The sequence below is a fragment of the Arabidopsis lyrata genome (assembly GCF_000004255.2).
Source record: "Arabidopsis lyrata subsp. lyrata unplaced genomic scaffold ARALYscaffold_1, whole genome shotgun sequence".
In the NCBI taxonomy this organism is placed as follows: Eukaryota; Viridiplantae; Streptophyta; class Magnoliopsida; order Brassicales; family Brassicaceae; genus Arabidopsis; species Arabidopsis lyrata.
The window spans coordinates 9845717-9861125 of record NW_003302555.1 but is presented as its reverse complement, the minus strand read 5'-3'; the positions used below and the strand labels follow the sequence as shown (position 1 = coordinate 9861125).

The following is a 15409-nucleotide window of genomic DNA, read 5'->3' as shown; positions in this document are numbered from 1 at the left end:
GAAGAAGAGAGTGGAGAGATCCTCCGATGATCCTTCAATCGTCATGACAACCTACGAAGGTCAACACAACTCACCCCTTTCCCCATGACTCCACGTGGACACATCGGAATGCTGACATCACCAATCCTAGATCACGGTGCAACCACCGCGTCATCATCATCATTCTCCATCCCTCAGCCACGTTACTTGCTGACTCAACATCACCAGCCCTACAACATGTACAACAACAACTCTCTAAATATGATCAATAGAAGCTCATCCGATGGTACTTTCGTAAATCCAGAGCCATCATCATCATTCCCCGGATTTGGTTATGATATGTCACAAGCTTCTACATCAACTTCTTCTTCCATTAGAGATCATGGATTGCTTCAAGATATTCTTCCTTCGCAGATCAGATCCGATACTATTAACACTCAAACCAATGAAGAGAATAAGAAATGAGCAACTTTTTTTTCCCGGGGCAATTGTTTTTTTTTTTCTTTTGGCCGGATCCGGTTGATAGGTCTCATGAGGAGTTTTTGGCCGGTTTAGGTAAACCGATGTTGCTGGCTTTCTAATGTCTTTTCTTCATTACATTTAGCATCGGCTTTGTTTAATCACCACAAAATAAACAATCGACGCTAAGTAGGAACAGAGGTTTGTAGCATATGTGATATAGGTATAACTTCATTTTTTTTTTGAGTATTAATAAAGATGTATCGTTTACTTTTTAAGACTTCGGAGAGAGAAGAGTTTAATCAAGTTATATAGTATGTATTTAGTTGTATTATAGTACGTGTTTCTAGATCATCTAATTTGTAATCATGCTATGATCTCACATAGCCCGGCTCAAAAATCTTCCATTTTATTATATTTCTATCCATCCCCTTCGATGTAAATTATATACAAAGATATCTCGGTTTGCATAGATAATATATATACATATATATTCGTATAGTTACATAGATAATACAATATTTAACTTCAGTTTTAATTTCTACTATAGTCAAGATGCAATGCTATGACACACACACACACACACACACAAAAAAAATCTTATATGACCTAATGTGATCCTTGGCTAGAGATATATGAAACTAAATACTTGATTTAATGTTATCATATGCCCAATTTTCATAACTACTATAATTTCCCTCATACTTATTTAAATGTATATATACCGTAACGAGCATCTACATATAATTTTAAAAATGATAACCAAAAAAGCCTAAATAATACAAGATATATTTCATATCTAATTAAGTCATATGGGTACTAAATGTTCGCTTTATATTTATCTTTATATAAAGATATTAAAGAGAGAACTTTTAGCCTTAAACTCAAAGTCTCTTTTACAGTTTTCTTCACTGCGACTTTTATGTTAGTCTTCAATCATCACAAATAATATTCAAAAAGACTTTTAGGATTAGCGAGAACACTGTTTAACATGCGTACTTGACCCACCATTAGTTGTAGTCATGTAGATATTTGATTTTAACATAATCAACATCATTTTTTTATTTCTCTTTTTCCTTAACCAAATGCAAACTGTATTATTTCTAGCATAAGCTTTTTTCAAGAATATGATTCATTACAAGATAAATTGTTTTTTGAAATGTTATGGTATATAATTAATCTAATGTCTTTATATTTCATAATATCCATTTTATTTGATTCATCCTTTGACATTTACTTAACACACACACACACATATATATATATCATAAAGTTGATGTATGGAGGTGTATATATATGCGTGCATATATGATTTAGGTCTTTTTCAGGAAGGCGATAGCTACGCAAGTCATGTATGGCTGATATTAAATATAAAAGTAAAGGAAAAAGGCATAGAGTTAGTAATGTCCATAATGGTCTGTCTTTTAATCACTAAAAAAATAGAAACAGAAGGAGTTCTAACAGGCTACTCATCAACCCTATTCCATCACCAACTAAGTATCAAAACAAAGCATGCTTTGTATATTATGGAGAGTTATTACTTATTGCTAATGTGTTTCTTTAATCGTACCATCCCGTAAAGTTACACCCTACACGTATACGTTAGCCCATTTATCATTGGCACCAGTTATTCAGGGTCTTAAATGGCGACAGTAATTTTTTTTGTGGGGTAAAATTGATAGTTTTACATTTTTTTTTTCTTCGATCCAATTTTTTTTTTTTTGTCAATTGATAGTTTTACATTGTAATTCGAAAACTTATACTCCTACAACTTACCAATATAATGTAAAACTATCAAGTTTACCCCAAAAAAATGGACTAACGTAGTTTCGTAGTTTTTATAACTTAAATGGATTAAATATTTAGTGAACATAAAAATAAGCGCACTATGCATAGCAATGGGGTGTGAAAAAAAAAAAAAGATCTAATTGAACATAGCCGAATTTAACAAAAAAAAAAATTTGAATTCAACTAAAATTAAAAAAATGTCTAAATTGACTTAGAGATTGTAAAATACTAGTATTATGGCTCCTGCTATACATTATAGGTTACTTTAATATTCTATTTTGTTTCAAAACTAAACATAAAATTAATTTTGATAAATTCGTTTAAAAATGTAGTCAATTTTGGATAAATCGTTTTTTTCTTCTGCTAAATCTAGATTAATCGATTTTGTTTAGTTCAGTTATTGGAGAAAACTGGTTTAAATTTGGTAAAACCGATCTAATTGTGGTATAATCTGATTATTAAAAAATATTTTGGTTAGTCAAGAACCAAATCGAACGGAAGTTCTCAGTTAACCAAAGTAACTTTAACATTTTGTCGACCAGTTCAAGACCTACAGCCAAAGCTGAATCGAACAACCAAAATCTTGGTTCGGTTCGGTTATTTATCCAAGAGCTAGGAGAAGACATCAACAAATTTCTACTTTTTTTTTATATTTGGTTTGTATAACTTAGTTACTTATTTTGTATTAAAGATGGATTTATTTTTATTTATCCACTTTTCTGTATAATATTTTGTATTAGGTCGTTGATTAGCTATTTATTTTTAATAATTACATTTAATAATTACATACTTATTTTTTAGGATAGAAAAGTTTAGATTTTTTTTAATGTCAAATTTATGATAGGAGTGGTGATGAATCTATACTCCTAAAATAAACAAACAAACACATATACTTTAAATAATTAAAAGGTGATAATGCTTTTGGATTTTATTTTTTTGGTTTTTGCTTATTTTTTGAAAACTTTATACGATTTAAATCAAAAATACAATACCTTTGTGGACATATTAACTCCAATAGATTCAATATTTTATATTATGTTGTCTGATATGTTTTGATTTTTTTTTTTTCATACAAACGTATACATGGGTGAACATAAGTGAACACGTTTTAAAGCACATCCTCATTTCAAAAATCTATATATGTAAAATGGCTCATTGGGAAACAAATATAATTAGAATAGTGGCCCAAAATAAATTGTAGTGTAAATAAAAGCCCAAAAAATTGAAAATTTGTGTAAATTTTGATGAATGGCCCAAAATTACTTTTGCAGCTTTTAGTTTTATTGGATCAGGAGGTATGATGTCTTGAACCACCTATATTTTTATGTAGACTAAGACAACATGTATAACCCAATTCTTTTTCTGTGTAGAACTTAGTTCTTTATTGTGGCTTTGAATTTGTCTGGTTCTTCATGAGTGAACTTGGAGAATATAGTATGATAATCTTCATCTTCTTAGAAATGGCCCCATTTCAAACTCACTAGATGATTTCCACTCGCCCCTATCATTTAATAAAGGATCATGTAATAGTATATATGAAAGCTATCGATTCATTCATTAAAAGCAACGCTTAACCTCGTAAATTCGTGGAAACACTATTGATCATTTGGAGAATTAGGTATTGACATGACATCTTTCAGTGCTTTATCAGATTCTGCTTGATTTAGTTTTTCATTTGAACCGATATTCTGGGATTTCCAGTCAAGTATGTGGGGTATCCATCAAACATCCTGTTAAGTCATAGGCTTTAAACTCATTCTCTATGATGGTTTCAAAACTTGATCTCCTAAACACACCTTTAATAAATGGATCCTAGGTTGTCAGGAAAAATTTGATACAATCTAGTGAGATTACAAAATTTGAGATCATGGTTTCATGTCATCTTTCGTAAAAGACATGAAAAATCATTATACACAAACTTAGCCCAAGCTATAGTCCATTGACTATCATGATGTGCACATGATGCTCGCACTAATTTTTTTTTCTCATCGAGATAACACTACTAATGTGCATATTCGAAGAATCAACAATCCACCTTCATAGGTCTGATTTTGATCTTTTTATGAAGTGGTATTGCGACAAAGCACCCCATAGTTTTAGGTATTTGTACGAATGCACTTTACCATTTCAAATTCATATGACATTTTGTCAATGACTTTATGTGGTAAACAACGTTAATAAGCGATTACTTTAAAAACTACAATACAAGTCCGTTTCCGTCATATTGGTTTGAGATTATCCAATGTTAATAAGCGATTAAATAATTTAAGTCGCTGAACAACATGTTTTCTAGAAAATGTTTCAGAATTCGCTTTGAGTTTTTGTGAATATCACTAGAACTCAAGTAATATACGTTTCCAGAAACCTTAAATGCGATTCATAAACGCTATTTTTAATTGCTAGTTATTTTGGAAAAACGATTCGTGAATCTGCCAAAAGGCCTTTGCGGAAACCGTTATCCGTTTTCAAAATCGATTGAAAACTGTTCGCAAAATTCAATCCGTTTGAAGGTATAAGCGAAACGAATTTATTGAATTAAGATTGTAAGGACTGCAAAATCCTGGGTTGAAAATCACGAACAGAAATCGATTAAGGAGAGAAGAATACGCGGAGGTGAGATATGTTCTCTTTCCTTGAGAACCAGATTACGATATATTCTCGAGGCTTACTTATAATAAGGAGTAGAGACGAAGAAGAGAGCGATTTGCTAGAAACTCTTGTGTTTTAGAAAATCTGATGATTTCAGAGAATGAGCAAAGTCTTTATTTATAGGGAGGAGTACCTTGATCCCCAAGTTATAAAGGGATAAGGATTCGAAAATATTCTGATAAGGATTCGGAAATATTCATTCTCGATCGTTCCAATTAGGATTCTGAAATATTCCGGCTTGTTCCGCAAGGATGAAGATTAAGAAATATTACGAAAATATTTGATGCAATCTAGAAACTTCTAGATTTATCCAAAATTATGTAAAAACTATTTTAGGAAATTTTCCCTTCTTCAAAAGTGGAATTTTGCTTATTTTAATACTTAATTAAAATTACAAGTTTTATAAGCTTTCCAAACTATCTACTTTATACCCTCATTCAAATTAACTTTGATTTTGATTTTAATACTTTCCAAACTATTTTAAAACACAATGTTATAATGCCCATTACTTAGTCAAAATTTGAGTTCCAACATGTTATTCTTCACACTTTTCACTCAGCTATCTAGGTATCAAGTTCTTACTTGATGGCGTAATGCAACTAAGACATCAAGTCACTACAAGTCACCTTCCACTCTCCATGTGACAAAATGGTTGCAAAAGTCTCTGCTTCAGCTTCTATATATCCGATTATCCACATATAGATATAGTGAACTTGCTATGTATTTTGCAACCATTCATATATATATATATGTTTTCCAAAACAGAGATATGGTGAAGTTGATTCTACTATCTCTTATAATTTCATATATACACACAAAATATCAGTGCTTCTGAGTCTCCATATATCGCTAAGATATATCGAAAACGATGATCAGGCTGAAGCTCAATCTCAGATGGTAAGAATCCTTCAATCTCCCACATTTAATCCACATTTGAACCAATACCATGGTAAATCCAGTTGACTTTAGTATTGACATGGGTAGAATGCGTAAAACCGAACAAAACCGGACCAAATTAACCGAAATTGTCTTTCCACTTCCATAGTGACAAAACAAAAGTTTAGTGTACAACTAAGTATAAGCTAGTACCCTCTTTTGTCAACTATTAGATTGTACTTAGATCATCATTTAAGTACTAAAGAAACACCTTTGACCAAGAATAACAGTACTAAAATAATCTCACTCAAAACTGGGAAGAGAATGTTATAACAAAACCAAATTGGTATTAGTTACTTATCACTTTGATCTATAAATAAAGTGTCATACATTTTCTATTGTTGATCTATTTTTTTCATCTATGAAGACTCAAGAACTCAAGTGACGGCTAAGGAAAATGCTAGAAAAGTCCCGAAATTCATTGATTATTTTATTTACAGAGATTTTAATTGGTTAATAAATTCGGAACTAAATATAGAAAATCAAATAATGAAAAAAAAGAAGGAATTAAAGGGTACAACCACAAAACAAGAAGAAGCAACAGATCGTAGTAACGATAGCTAAAGATTCAACGATCGAGACAAAACTCCACAAAAGATCATCGATTATGGAGAGATTACCCGACAACGACAACAATCTCATGTTCCAACCAGAGCTCAGGTATGAAAGATTCACCTCCGGCCACCGGAATGCCCACGATGACGACAGATACGACGGTAGATCCATCAACGTCCATCGGGAAGCTGACATCACCAAGTTTTGCTCTCTTCTTCTGTTCCGTTTTCTTTGTTCTGGGTTCTTCTCTGTTATACAATCTTTGTTCTGGGTTAAACAAAAGATGAGAATTTATTAAAATAATGATGTGAGTCACTGTTTATGACAAGTGGTTTTGATTTAGAGGTCATTCTTTTAATAATTTTCTAATGTTTAACGTATCTAGTCCACAAAATATCTTAAGTTTGTAGGACCAGATTCCACAAATTACTGATATATGCTATCCACTTTGATCCGTTTTGACACGTTGAATATAAGGAAGAGTGAAATTACGTATTTATCTTGAGCTGAATAATTGAAAAACTATAATTTATTATTTTATTATATTCAAAATAATTTATTCAAACATTATATATAGGAGATATAAAGAAAATATATTTGTTCATACCAGGCCCGGCTTAGCACCTGTGCTAGGAGTGCTAGGCCACAGGGTCCTAGGATCAATTTTTTGTTTTTTGTTTTTTGTTTTTTTTTCATACAAAAATCCCCATTTTTTTTTACAAAATAACCAACTAAATAAAAAATTATACCTTAAAAATCTTAAATTTTTGTTAAAAACAATATGAAAAGATCCAAGTTTAAGAGAATAACATTTCTATAATTAAAAACCACATGAAAACAAATTTGGTATTTTTTTAAATTATAATAATAGACAAATTGTCTAAGGGCCTTTAATTTTTTTGAGACAGGTCTAGCATCGGGTCTCGTCAATAATTGAGCCGGTCCTGGTTCAGTAGGTCTTGCACTACAGCTACAAAAAAAAATCTCCTTTCTTTTTGTGAGGACAAAAGTTAAAAACTTGTCGATATTTTGGTCCCATATTCATCCGAACGTGTTTCATGCTTCCATTGGGTTTTCTTGTGTTTGTCCCACTATAATTGCTTTAGTGGCTGATTATCATTAATGATCATTGTGTTTTGTCAGTACTACTACTAGATGTCTCCAATTCATTAAAGGAAAATTTAGGCATTAGCATTCGATTCTGTTTTTGGATGTACAAAGAAAATTGATCTTAGGTTCTTTTAGCTTAATTACCAACATTTTGAAAATGGTATTCATTCCAACCTAGCACGTACGGCAAACACAATCCGCTCTTACTTGTCAGTTGTCACGTATTCGTCTTATCACTACAGAAAATAAGGGTATTAATAGTAGTACATAATAGCGTTTTTGATGGTTCTGCTATAGTTGAGTTTCGAGAAAATTTTCATAGCGTTTTCGAAAAGGCAAACATTATGGTAGGATGACCGCGAAATCATTTTGTAGTGGCGCCTAATTTTTTGTTCTACGGTAGCATAAATGATGACTATAAAAACGTTATCATAGGAGTAGCCGGGAAAATGAAAATTTTCTAAGTAATAACATAATTAAAAAAAAAAATAGAGAAACAAAAAAGAATTAGAAGAGAAATAGATCGTTAGGTTAAACAAAAAAAACAAAAAAGAATTAGAGGATTTTAATCTTATTGGCCCCTTTCTTCTTTAGCCTTCTTTTTTCTTCTTCTTCTCCGACTTGAGTTTTTCGGCTATGGGAGACGAGAAGCCGGCGATTGTGATGGCCAATTGTGAAAGAGATCGAGAGCTTTTGATTCTCGTCGCTGATTCCGGCGACAAAGACGATGGTTCTTCTTCGAAGCCTTCTTGATCTTTGCATCAATCCAGCCACGAGGTCTTGTTTTTATTTTCACCTAATCTAGAATCCAATTATTCGTTTGCTCGTTAGATTCATGCGAAATTAACAGCAGAATTGTATTGATATTAACCTCTTAGTTCCGTTCAAGATATATTCTTCAGAGATTTGACCGATTCTGTTTCCCCTTAGTTAAAATCTTGAAACTTGATTCAATCTATTCCTTAGATAAGTTGGTTAGCGTGTGAACTACTGATCTTAATTCTGCATATGCTTATAAAAATTTGACCTAAGTAGAATATGAATTTGCATCCCAAGTGTTTTGGTTAAGATCTGTTGATTCTTGATTCACGTTGTATTGTGGTCTGATGCTTTAAGCTTGTTCATTAGGGGTTGGGCGTCTAAGAAGTTCATGACAGGCTGATGAAGTGTCACAGATTCAAGATTTGTGCTGATAGTTTTAGTTTTAAATCTCAATTGTCTTTTGCATATAAAACTCTCAATTCAATTACCATCTTCCTCTTTCTCTCTCAGATCACTGGCAGCTCCAGCTTGATTTCTCTGCATGATTCTTGATTGTATTCAATTCTTTCCACAGAGAAATCATCATGGGATTCTGGACACTGATGGAAGGATTGTTACTATTTGCAAATGCACTGGCTATCCTCAACGAAGACCGTTTTCTAGCTCCCAAGGATGGACGCTCGCTGAACTCCACCAAACCGACAAAAGAAACTCTCTTAGAGGCCAAATCATTATTGGTCTCATCCATGCTTACCATTACATGAGGCTTTCTCTTATGTTCTTAACTTAATTGTCAATGTTATTAAGCTTTTCTCCGGTTAAATTAATCTACAAACCCCTTTTTGAATAAATTCAATCCAAACATTTCTTGCAACTTCTTCTTAACAAAGCCCTTTAAAGATGCTCTCTCATTTTGTTTGAACGAAAGAAATAGTAAGACAAATGAATTGAAACTTTAGCTTTCAGTCAAGCTCAACTTTCAAGAAAAAACCACAAAGTCGGGCGCGTGAACTCACGCGCGGGCGACTTTTCTCTCCACTTTCTCGCCGAATAACTCTCGCTCGCCGTCAGCTTTGCTTGCCTCTCCGGTGTCCGGTTGCGACCGGTGCCGTGGGAGGGCTCTAGGTCTCTCTGTCTGTTCCCATATGTGCACTTGAAGAGATCTGAGGTTTTGATTCAGCCTTGGTGCTCGCGGCGAGTGATGAAGGTCTGCTGTGCGTGTCGGCCGGTTTTCCGGTGGTCGGTTTCTCTTGCACGGCCTCTATTCCTTGTAGACAGTGATAGATCTAGGCGGTGCGAGATTCATTCTCTTGCGACTAGCTTTCAAGCGGCGGAGCAAGCTTTCAGTTTGTAAATCTGCTTGCAGGTCTCCTTCATCCTGGTGTTTCCGGTGGTGGCTCTCGGCGGTGCTTTTGTGTCGCCTCTCCACCTTACTTGGTTTCGCATTTTCCAAGGCCTCTCTTGGATTAACCGTCGCGTTTTTGACTCGTGTCTACCGGCGGTTATGAGCTTCGCACAAACGGGATTTTGTTTGAGGACGGCTTTATCCCGGCTGCGGGTTGCTTCTGTCCACCCCGAGCTTGTCGATTCGGGTGATGGAAGCTTGTCTTGAGGGGTTTTCAGCGGCTTTGTCGTTTGGATTCCAGCTTTGCTGGTGGCTTCTCGACTATCGGAGTCTCTGTTGCCTCGGCCCTTCTGTCTTTTTTCCGTCACCTAGGCTGCAGGGCATGGCTACTGTTTGAGTTCAGTCTGAGTTTTTGTGGCGACATTTTTTGGCTTTTTGGAGAAGCGCTTCTCTGTTGGCATCTTCTGCTCATGGACAGTGGCAGAATCATTAGGAGAGTGATTTCCTCTTTGCAGGTCAAGTTCTATCGCCTTATCAGATTCTCTTTTGCTCTTTCGTGTGGCTGCTGTGGTGTTTGATTTGTGGATGATTTAGTTATCGGTGGTTTCTAGTTGTCGTCTACTATTGAGAACATCACTTGTATTTCAAGACTTTTGATTTGGTTCAAGGCCTGGTTTTGTTGTGGTTTGCTTTTTGTTATTGTGTAAAGGATGAAGTAAGCTTCGCTCTACGTTCTCGTCATTTGCTTGCTTTTAGATGATGCTTTAGAGGAGCTAGTAAGGCTATCGGCTTTTGGTGTGGTGGTGTTTTGGCTTAAATCTTGCTCTGCGCTAGCCGACTTTGGGTGAACTTGGTAGAGGGAGCACACACTGTTGGCATTTTTAGTTTTGTGAGGTTCCGTTCTTGGTAAGCTCATGGATTTGGATGAAGAATCGCTCTCACTTTTCAAGGGGAGGGAATGTGAGCAAGGGTTTGGAGTCCCTCTCCGTTGACAACTCGGTCTCGGACCTCCTGTGAAAGGCTTCTAAAGCTTATTGTCTTCTGCAGCTCGGCGATCATAATTTGCGCTTGCCCTTCTCCTTTTGCAGCTCTCAAAGGAAGAACAACAAAATTGTCTATCGCTTCATCTATCTCCCGTAGTATCCTTTGCTATGGTCGAGTGGATGGACCAAAAATAGTGGTTATTTTATGCTTCCATGTTTTTATCTTTTTTGCCATGGAACCATTTGTTTAGGTTGAAAATCATCTATATATAACAATATTTGAGAAGTGTTTTTGCTGACGTGTCGGACTCTCGGTTCTTGTTGAGTCCTTGATTTTACGTAATCTAATTATATTAAATGATTTTCGTTAAAATAAAAGGCCACATTGTGTAATCCGTTTAACCAATATGGGCCGAACAAAATATACAACTACACCGACTATATGTTAAATCGTAAACCCTAGAAACACATATTTAACCTCCTATAAATACATTAACTTCCTATCGTCATAGCCGGAGACACCGCCACCGCCGAGTCTCAACTCAAGCAAACCCTAAGCCATAAAGTTTCAAGAGAGAAACTGAATCTGATATCCATTGTGCATCCAAGCCGCCGTCGTTGAGTTCATCACCACCACAGCCACGTTGGAGATCACTGAAATTTGTGAGCCTTCTTATGTTATCGCCAACGTGATCACGTTGGCACCGTAGCAAGTAAAGAAGAAAAGAAAGAGCATATTGGAGAAGACAAACAGAAAGAGGAAGAAGAAGAAGAAGAAGAAGACATTGAGACAAGGAGAAGAAGGAAGCGTGAAAAGAATCAAAAGAGAAAGAAAAGGATATATTGATCAGAGAAGGCTTATAGGAAAAGAAGAAGGAACCATGTAGGTAGAATCAAAACTGATATTATTTCGATTCATGTTTTCTATCTTTGTTGTTTGTTTTTTAACAAGTTGTTTCGTACTGTTGCGTTCCTAAACTGTTGCGTTCCTAAACTGTATGAGTCTCTTATCTCTATATATCTCACACATATAACATGTGAGTCGAATTCTTTTTTTTTTTTTATTAACCTCAGGAGGAGTACCATCTAGCGATTATAACTACACCAATAGCTCTTATCAAGTCTCCCTTTTCTCTCTTCATCTTCAAATCACGGTTCCATTATCCATGTTCAAGTGAGTTAATTATATAATAAAGTGGGTTAATTTTTGTTTTTAAGTTGTAGAGGAAGGAAGCAACGGAAAAGGTATAAAATAAAATAAAAAGCTTCTTTGATTTTCTCTTATATATGTTAACTGCTTCTGTTTTCTAAGGTTTTTTGTCTCACCTATTCGGTTTTCAGAAAAACTGTCTCTTTTGTTTTGGTCAAGGATCTTTGGGATTTCTCAAAAAGGTATTGATAATTAAGAAGCAAAGGTACGTATATTAGGTAAGAAATTAGAAGATTTTATGATGTATAGGATAACCAATGGATTTTTATTTGAAGAATTAAAGTTTTGGAAATAATTTAGAGGATGTGAAATCCGGTGACCAGGTTATTTTGAAGCTGTTCACTTTGATGTCAAGTTCGTATGCTGGTGTTCCTCCGGTGCTGGAAGACACCATGGATCAGCCTGGATATGAATCTCCACGATCTTCTTTTGGTGGGATTTGTGTTGTCGTCTATTTGTTATATTTTAGATCTGGTATTATCTAATATTAAATTTTATTGTTTTGAAGGATATGTCCACTTCGTTGTTTCGTTGATCATCGCCATGTTCTAGCAAACATGTCATCGGGTGAATACGAAAGAGTAGGTTGGATGTGTGTAAACCCTAAGTTTTTATGAACCGGTTGGATAGGTAATTAATATTTTCATCATGGATTTAGATTAGGGTTCCAATGTTTCCCTCTTTAAAAGTTTGTAAACGTGGTATTTTTCTCCTTTTAGTCAAGCATACATCATTTCATGAATAAATTCTCCAAAAATATTAGGATTTGTTTCATTTGGGTATCTAAGGTTTCTTTTGTGATTCTTATTTGGAGGAAGCACTCGAATCCCAAAAGTTCAGTAGATGTTAAAGGATTTCTTCGATGGCAAGGAACCCAACAAAGGAACTAACCCTGATGAGGTTTTGGCCTATACAACCGCCGTCCAAGGTGGAGTATTAAGTGGTGAAGGTGGAGAAGAAACGCAAAGTAAGTGACTCTTTTTAACTCTCTTTATGACAATAGTTTAGACCATCTATAGTGTTTTCATGTTAGTCATGTATTTGAGTTGCAGAAAACCTAAATTTATTTGAAAACAAATATTTTGCTACTTGATGTTGCGCCTTTGCACCTCGGTATTGACACTGTCGGAGGCGTGATGACAAACATTATTCCTCGGATCCCAACGAAGAAGTCTCAGGTGTTCACTACTTACCAAGATCAGCAAACTACTGTTACTATCAACGTCTATGAAGAGATAAGCATGACGAAAGATAACCCCTAGCTCGGAAATTTCCAGCTCACCGGCCTTCTTCCTGCACCTAGGTAAACTCTCTAATTCAATATTGGCTACTAAACCATTTCGGTTCTTGGTTTTTTAAAGACGCAAGGAACAGTTTTTCATGGGGGTGCCACAGATGGAGGTGACTTTCGAAGTGGACGCAAATGGGATTCTGCAAGTGAACACCGAAGACAAAGTTCCAAAGATGTCACAGTCAATTACAATAACGAACGATAAAGGTCGTTTGACAGGAGAAGAGATTGATGAAATGATTATATTAATTAGCTACGTATGAACTAGACACCGTTTTTTTTTTTTGCTAAAATGTGAATTTATATTACCGAAAGGAACATTGTTATATACAAAGGCTCTGGGGCAAAGAGGTACTATGACCAAAAAAAAAGAAACTAAAACAACTAAGCAAAAGGAATACTTAGAGGAAACTAGGAATGAGCAAACCACTGGGATAGAAGTCGACCACAACCTTTGCGATACCGACGAGCGAGAAGTGTGTCCCTTATACTTCTATTAATTTGGGAAAAGACAGAAGCGGAGGAGGCTGAGATGTTATCATGAACTCTGATATTTCTTTTTTTCCAAATGAAGAAGATAGTCGCGTGAACAACTAACCTCTTAAGAGTAGTAGCGTGAACTAAACACCGTTATACACATACGAAGACTTATTTGGAGAAGACATCTTCGCTAATACGTGTACGAATATGAACTTTGGCTGGTATTCGAGTGAGACATGTTGTGCATTTTTTAACTTTTGTTTTGTTATGAGTTGTGCGATATTTTAATAAATAGTTTATTGTCCATTATTAAACGGAGTCCATAATAATTTTTGTGATATATTTTTGTTTTGATCTTTAGTTTATAAATAAATATGTATATACATATATTATATATAATGTTATTATTGGTCATATTAATTACTAACGATAGTAGAATAAATAGTTTATTGAGGAAGTAAACCAAATTTATTTTGATAGTATATCGTAATGACTTAACCTTCCTTTATTATAAGTTTCAACTTTTTTTGTGTATTTTATAATTGTCTTTTGTAGAGATAATAAGAAATCCATTGGCATATTATTATTAGAATATGGGCTTCCAACTCAAAACCAATTGGCAATGAGTGGAGTGGCTCATATCCCTTATATATTACTTAAGATCCCTTCCAACTTCCGATGTGTGACATTATGTCCTAATACGCCCCCTCGAGATGATGGCTCTTTGACCATTAATCTCGGAATGTTCGGGCTTAGATCGACGGTATCAATTTTGGGCCTTGTCGATGATTGGACCATCTTTGGGTCGGATCGGGTTGGACATGTGTGGATCGGGGTCTGATACCATATTAGAATATGGGCTTCCAACTCAAAACCAATTGGCAATGAGTGGAGTGGCTCATATCCCTTATATTTTCTTAAGATCCCTTCCAACTTCCGATGTGTGACATTATGTCCTAATAATTATCTCTCGCATTATTGTACAGTATTTTAAATTTTAAAATTATTTAATTAACAAATGTATGTTTCTTTTGTTAACAAAAAATAGAAATTTAATTTGTGTGTAATAGAAATACAGATGGGTTGCCTACCAAAAAAAAAAAGAAATACAGATGGGTTAAAAACTATTTTGCTCATCGTAAAATTATTATTAAGTAGTAAAATAATTAAACCATTTTAAGTTCTATTAATTTTTATAAGGATTATGGTAGTGCCACATATAAATGTTAATCTTATTAAAAATTAGAATCATTTAATAAAAATGTCATTGATAATCATTATCTAAAGATTGACTCTTTTTATTTCCGTAGATTTGTGTTCACTGATATGAAAAAAAAAATAGATGAACAAAGGGGTTTAACATTCAATGTAAGTTACTTGAGAGGGTTAAAACTTGATGTTACGATGGTAAACATAGAGCATAATACTTTAGCTATAACTTTGATGGGTGTGAAAGTTGTATTAGTGCTTCAATCAAGCGTCGTTTTAATAACTTTCATGAGTGTTTTTTTTGTGTTAAATGAAATACAAAAATTCTTAAATACTTCAAAGGAGGATCAAAGTCAAAGTTATCACGATATTTATGTGCATTGTTTCATTGAATGAGATGGTAGAATTAGTCTTAGATCTTAAAGATTTTGTCTTTAAGAATGCACATATATCATTTGTAGTTTTATATGGGATCGTTTCGTAGAATATATTTATCTAAATATTATAGAAGAATGTTGGAAACTTTTAATTTATCTCGATGATTCCATTCGGCCGCGCCTTGAGAAGAGTTGAGAAGAAAGATTTTGTAAAGAATCAGAGAGTTGAAAAAGAAAGAGACAGAGATATGGATAGAAATGGAAAGAGGAACGATA

The 15409-nt window shown here is 34.4% G+C and overlaps 1 protein-coding gene, 1 long non-coding RNA gene and 1 pseudogene across 2 annotated transcripts; 2 read left to right on the top strand and 1 right to left on the bottom strand.

Annotated features, from left to right (window-relative positions):
- Positions 1 to 6200: 6200 nt before the first annotated feature.
- Positions 6201 to 6591, bottom strand: LOC9326574. Its single transcript, XM_002890466.2, has one exon. The coding sequence runs from the start codon at positions 6559 to 6561 to the stop codon at positions 6319 to 6321; it is 243 nt and encodes an 80-aa protein (XP_002890512.1). The 5' UTR covers positions 6562 to 6591; the 3' UTR covers positions 6201 to 6318.
- An 814-nt stretch (positions 6592 to 7405) lies between these two features.
- Positions 7406 to 10865, top strand: LOC110224860 (annotated as a pseudogene).
- Positions 10866 to 11545: 680 nt separating this feature from the next.
- On the top strand, positions 11546 to 12798 carry LOC110224861. Its single transcript, XR_002329332.1, has 3 exons — positions 11546 to 12208; positions 12285 to 12406; positions 12591 to 12798. It is a non-coding gene; the product is annotated as an uncharacterized LOC110224861 (long non-coding RNA).
- The last annotated feature ends 2611 nt before the right edge of the window (positions 12799 to 15409 follow it).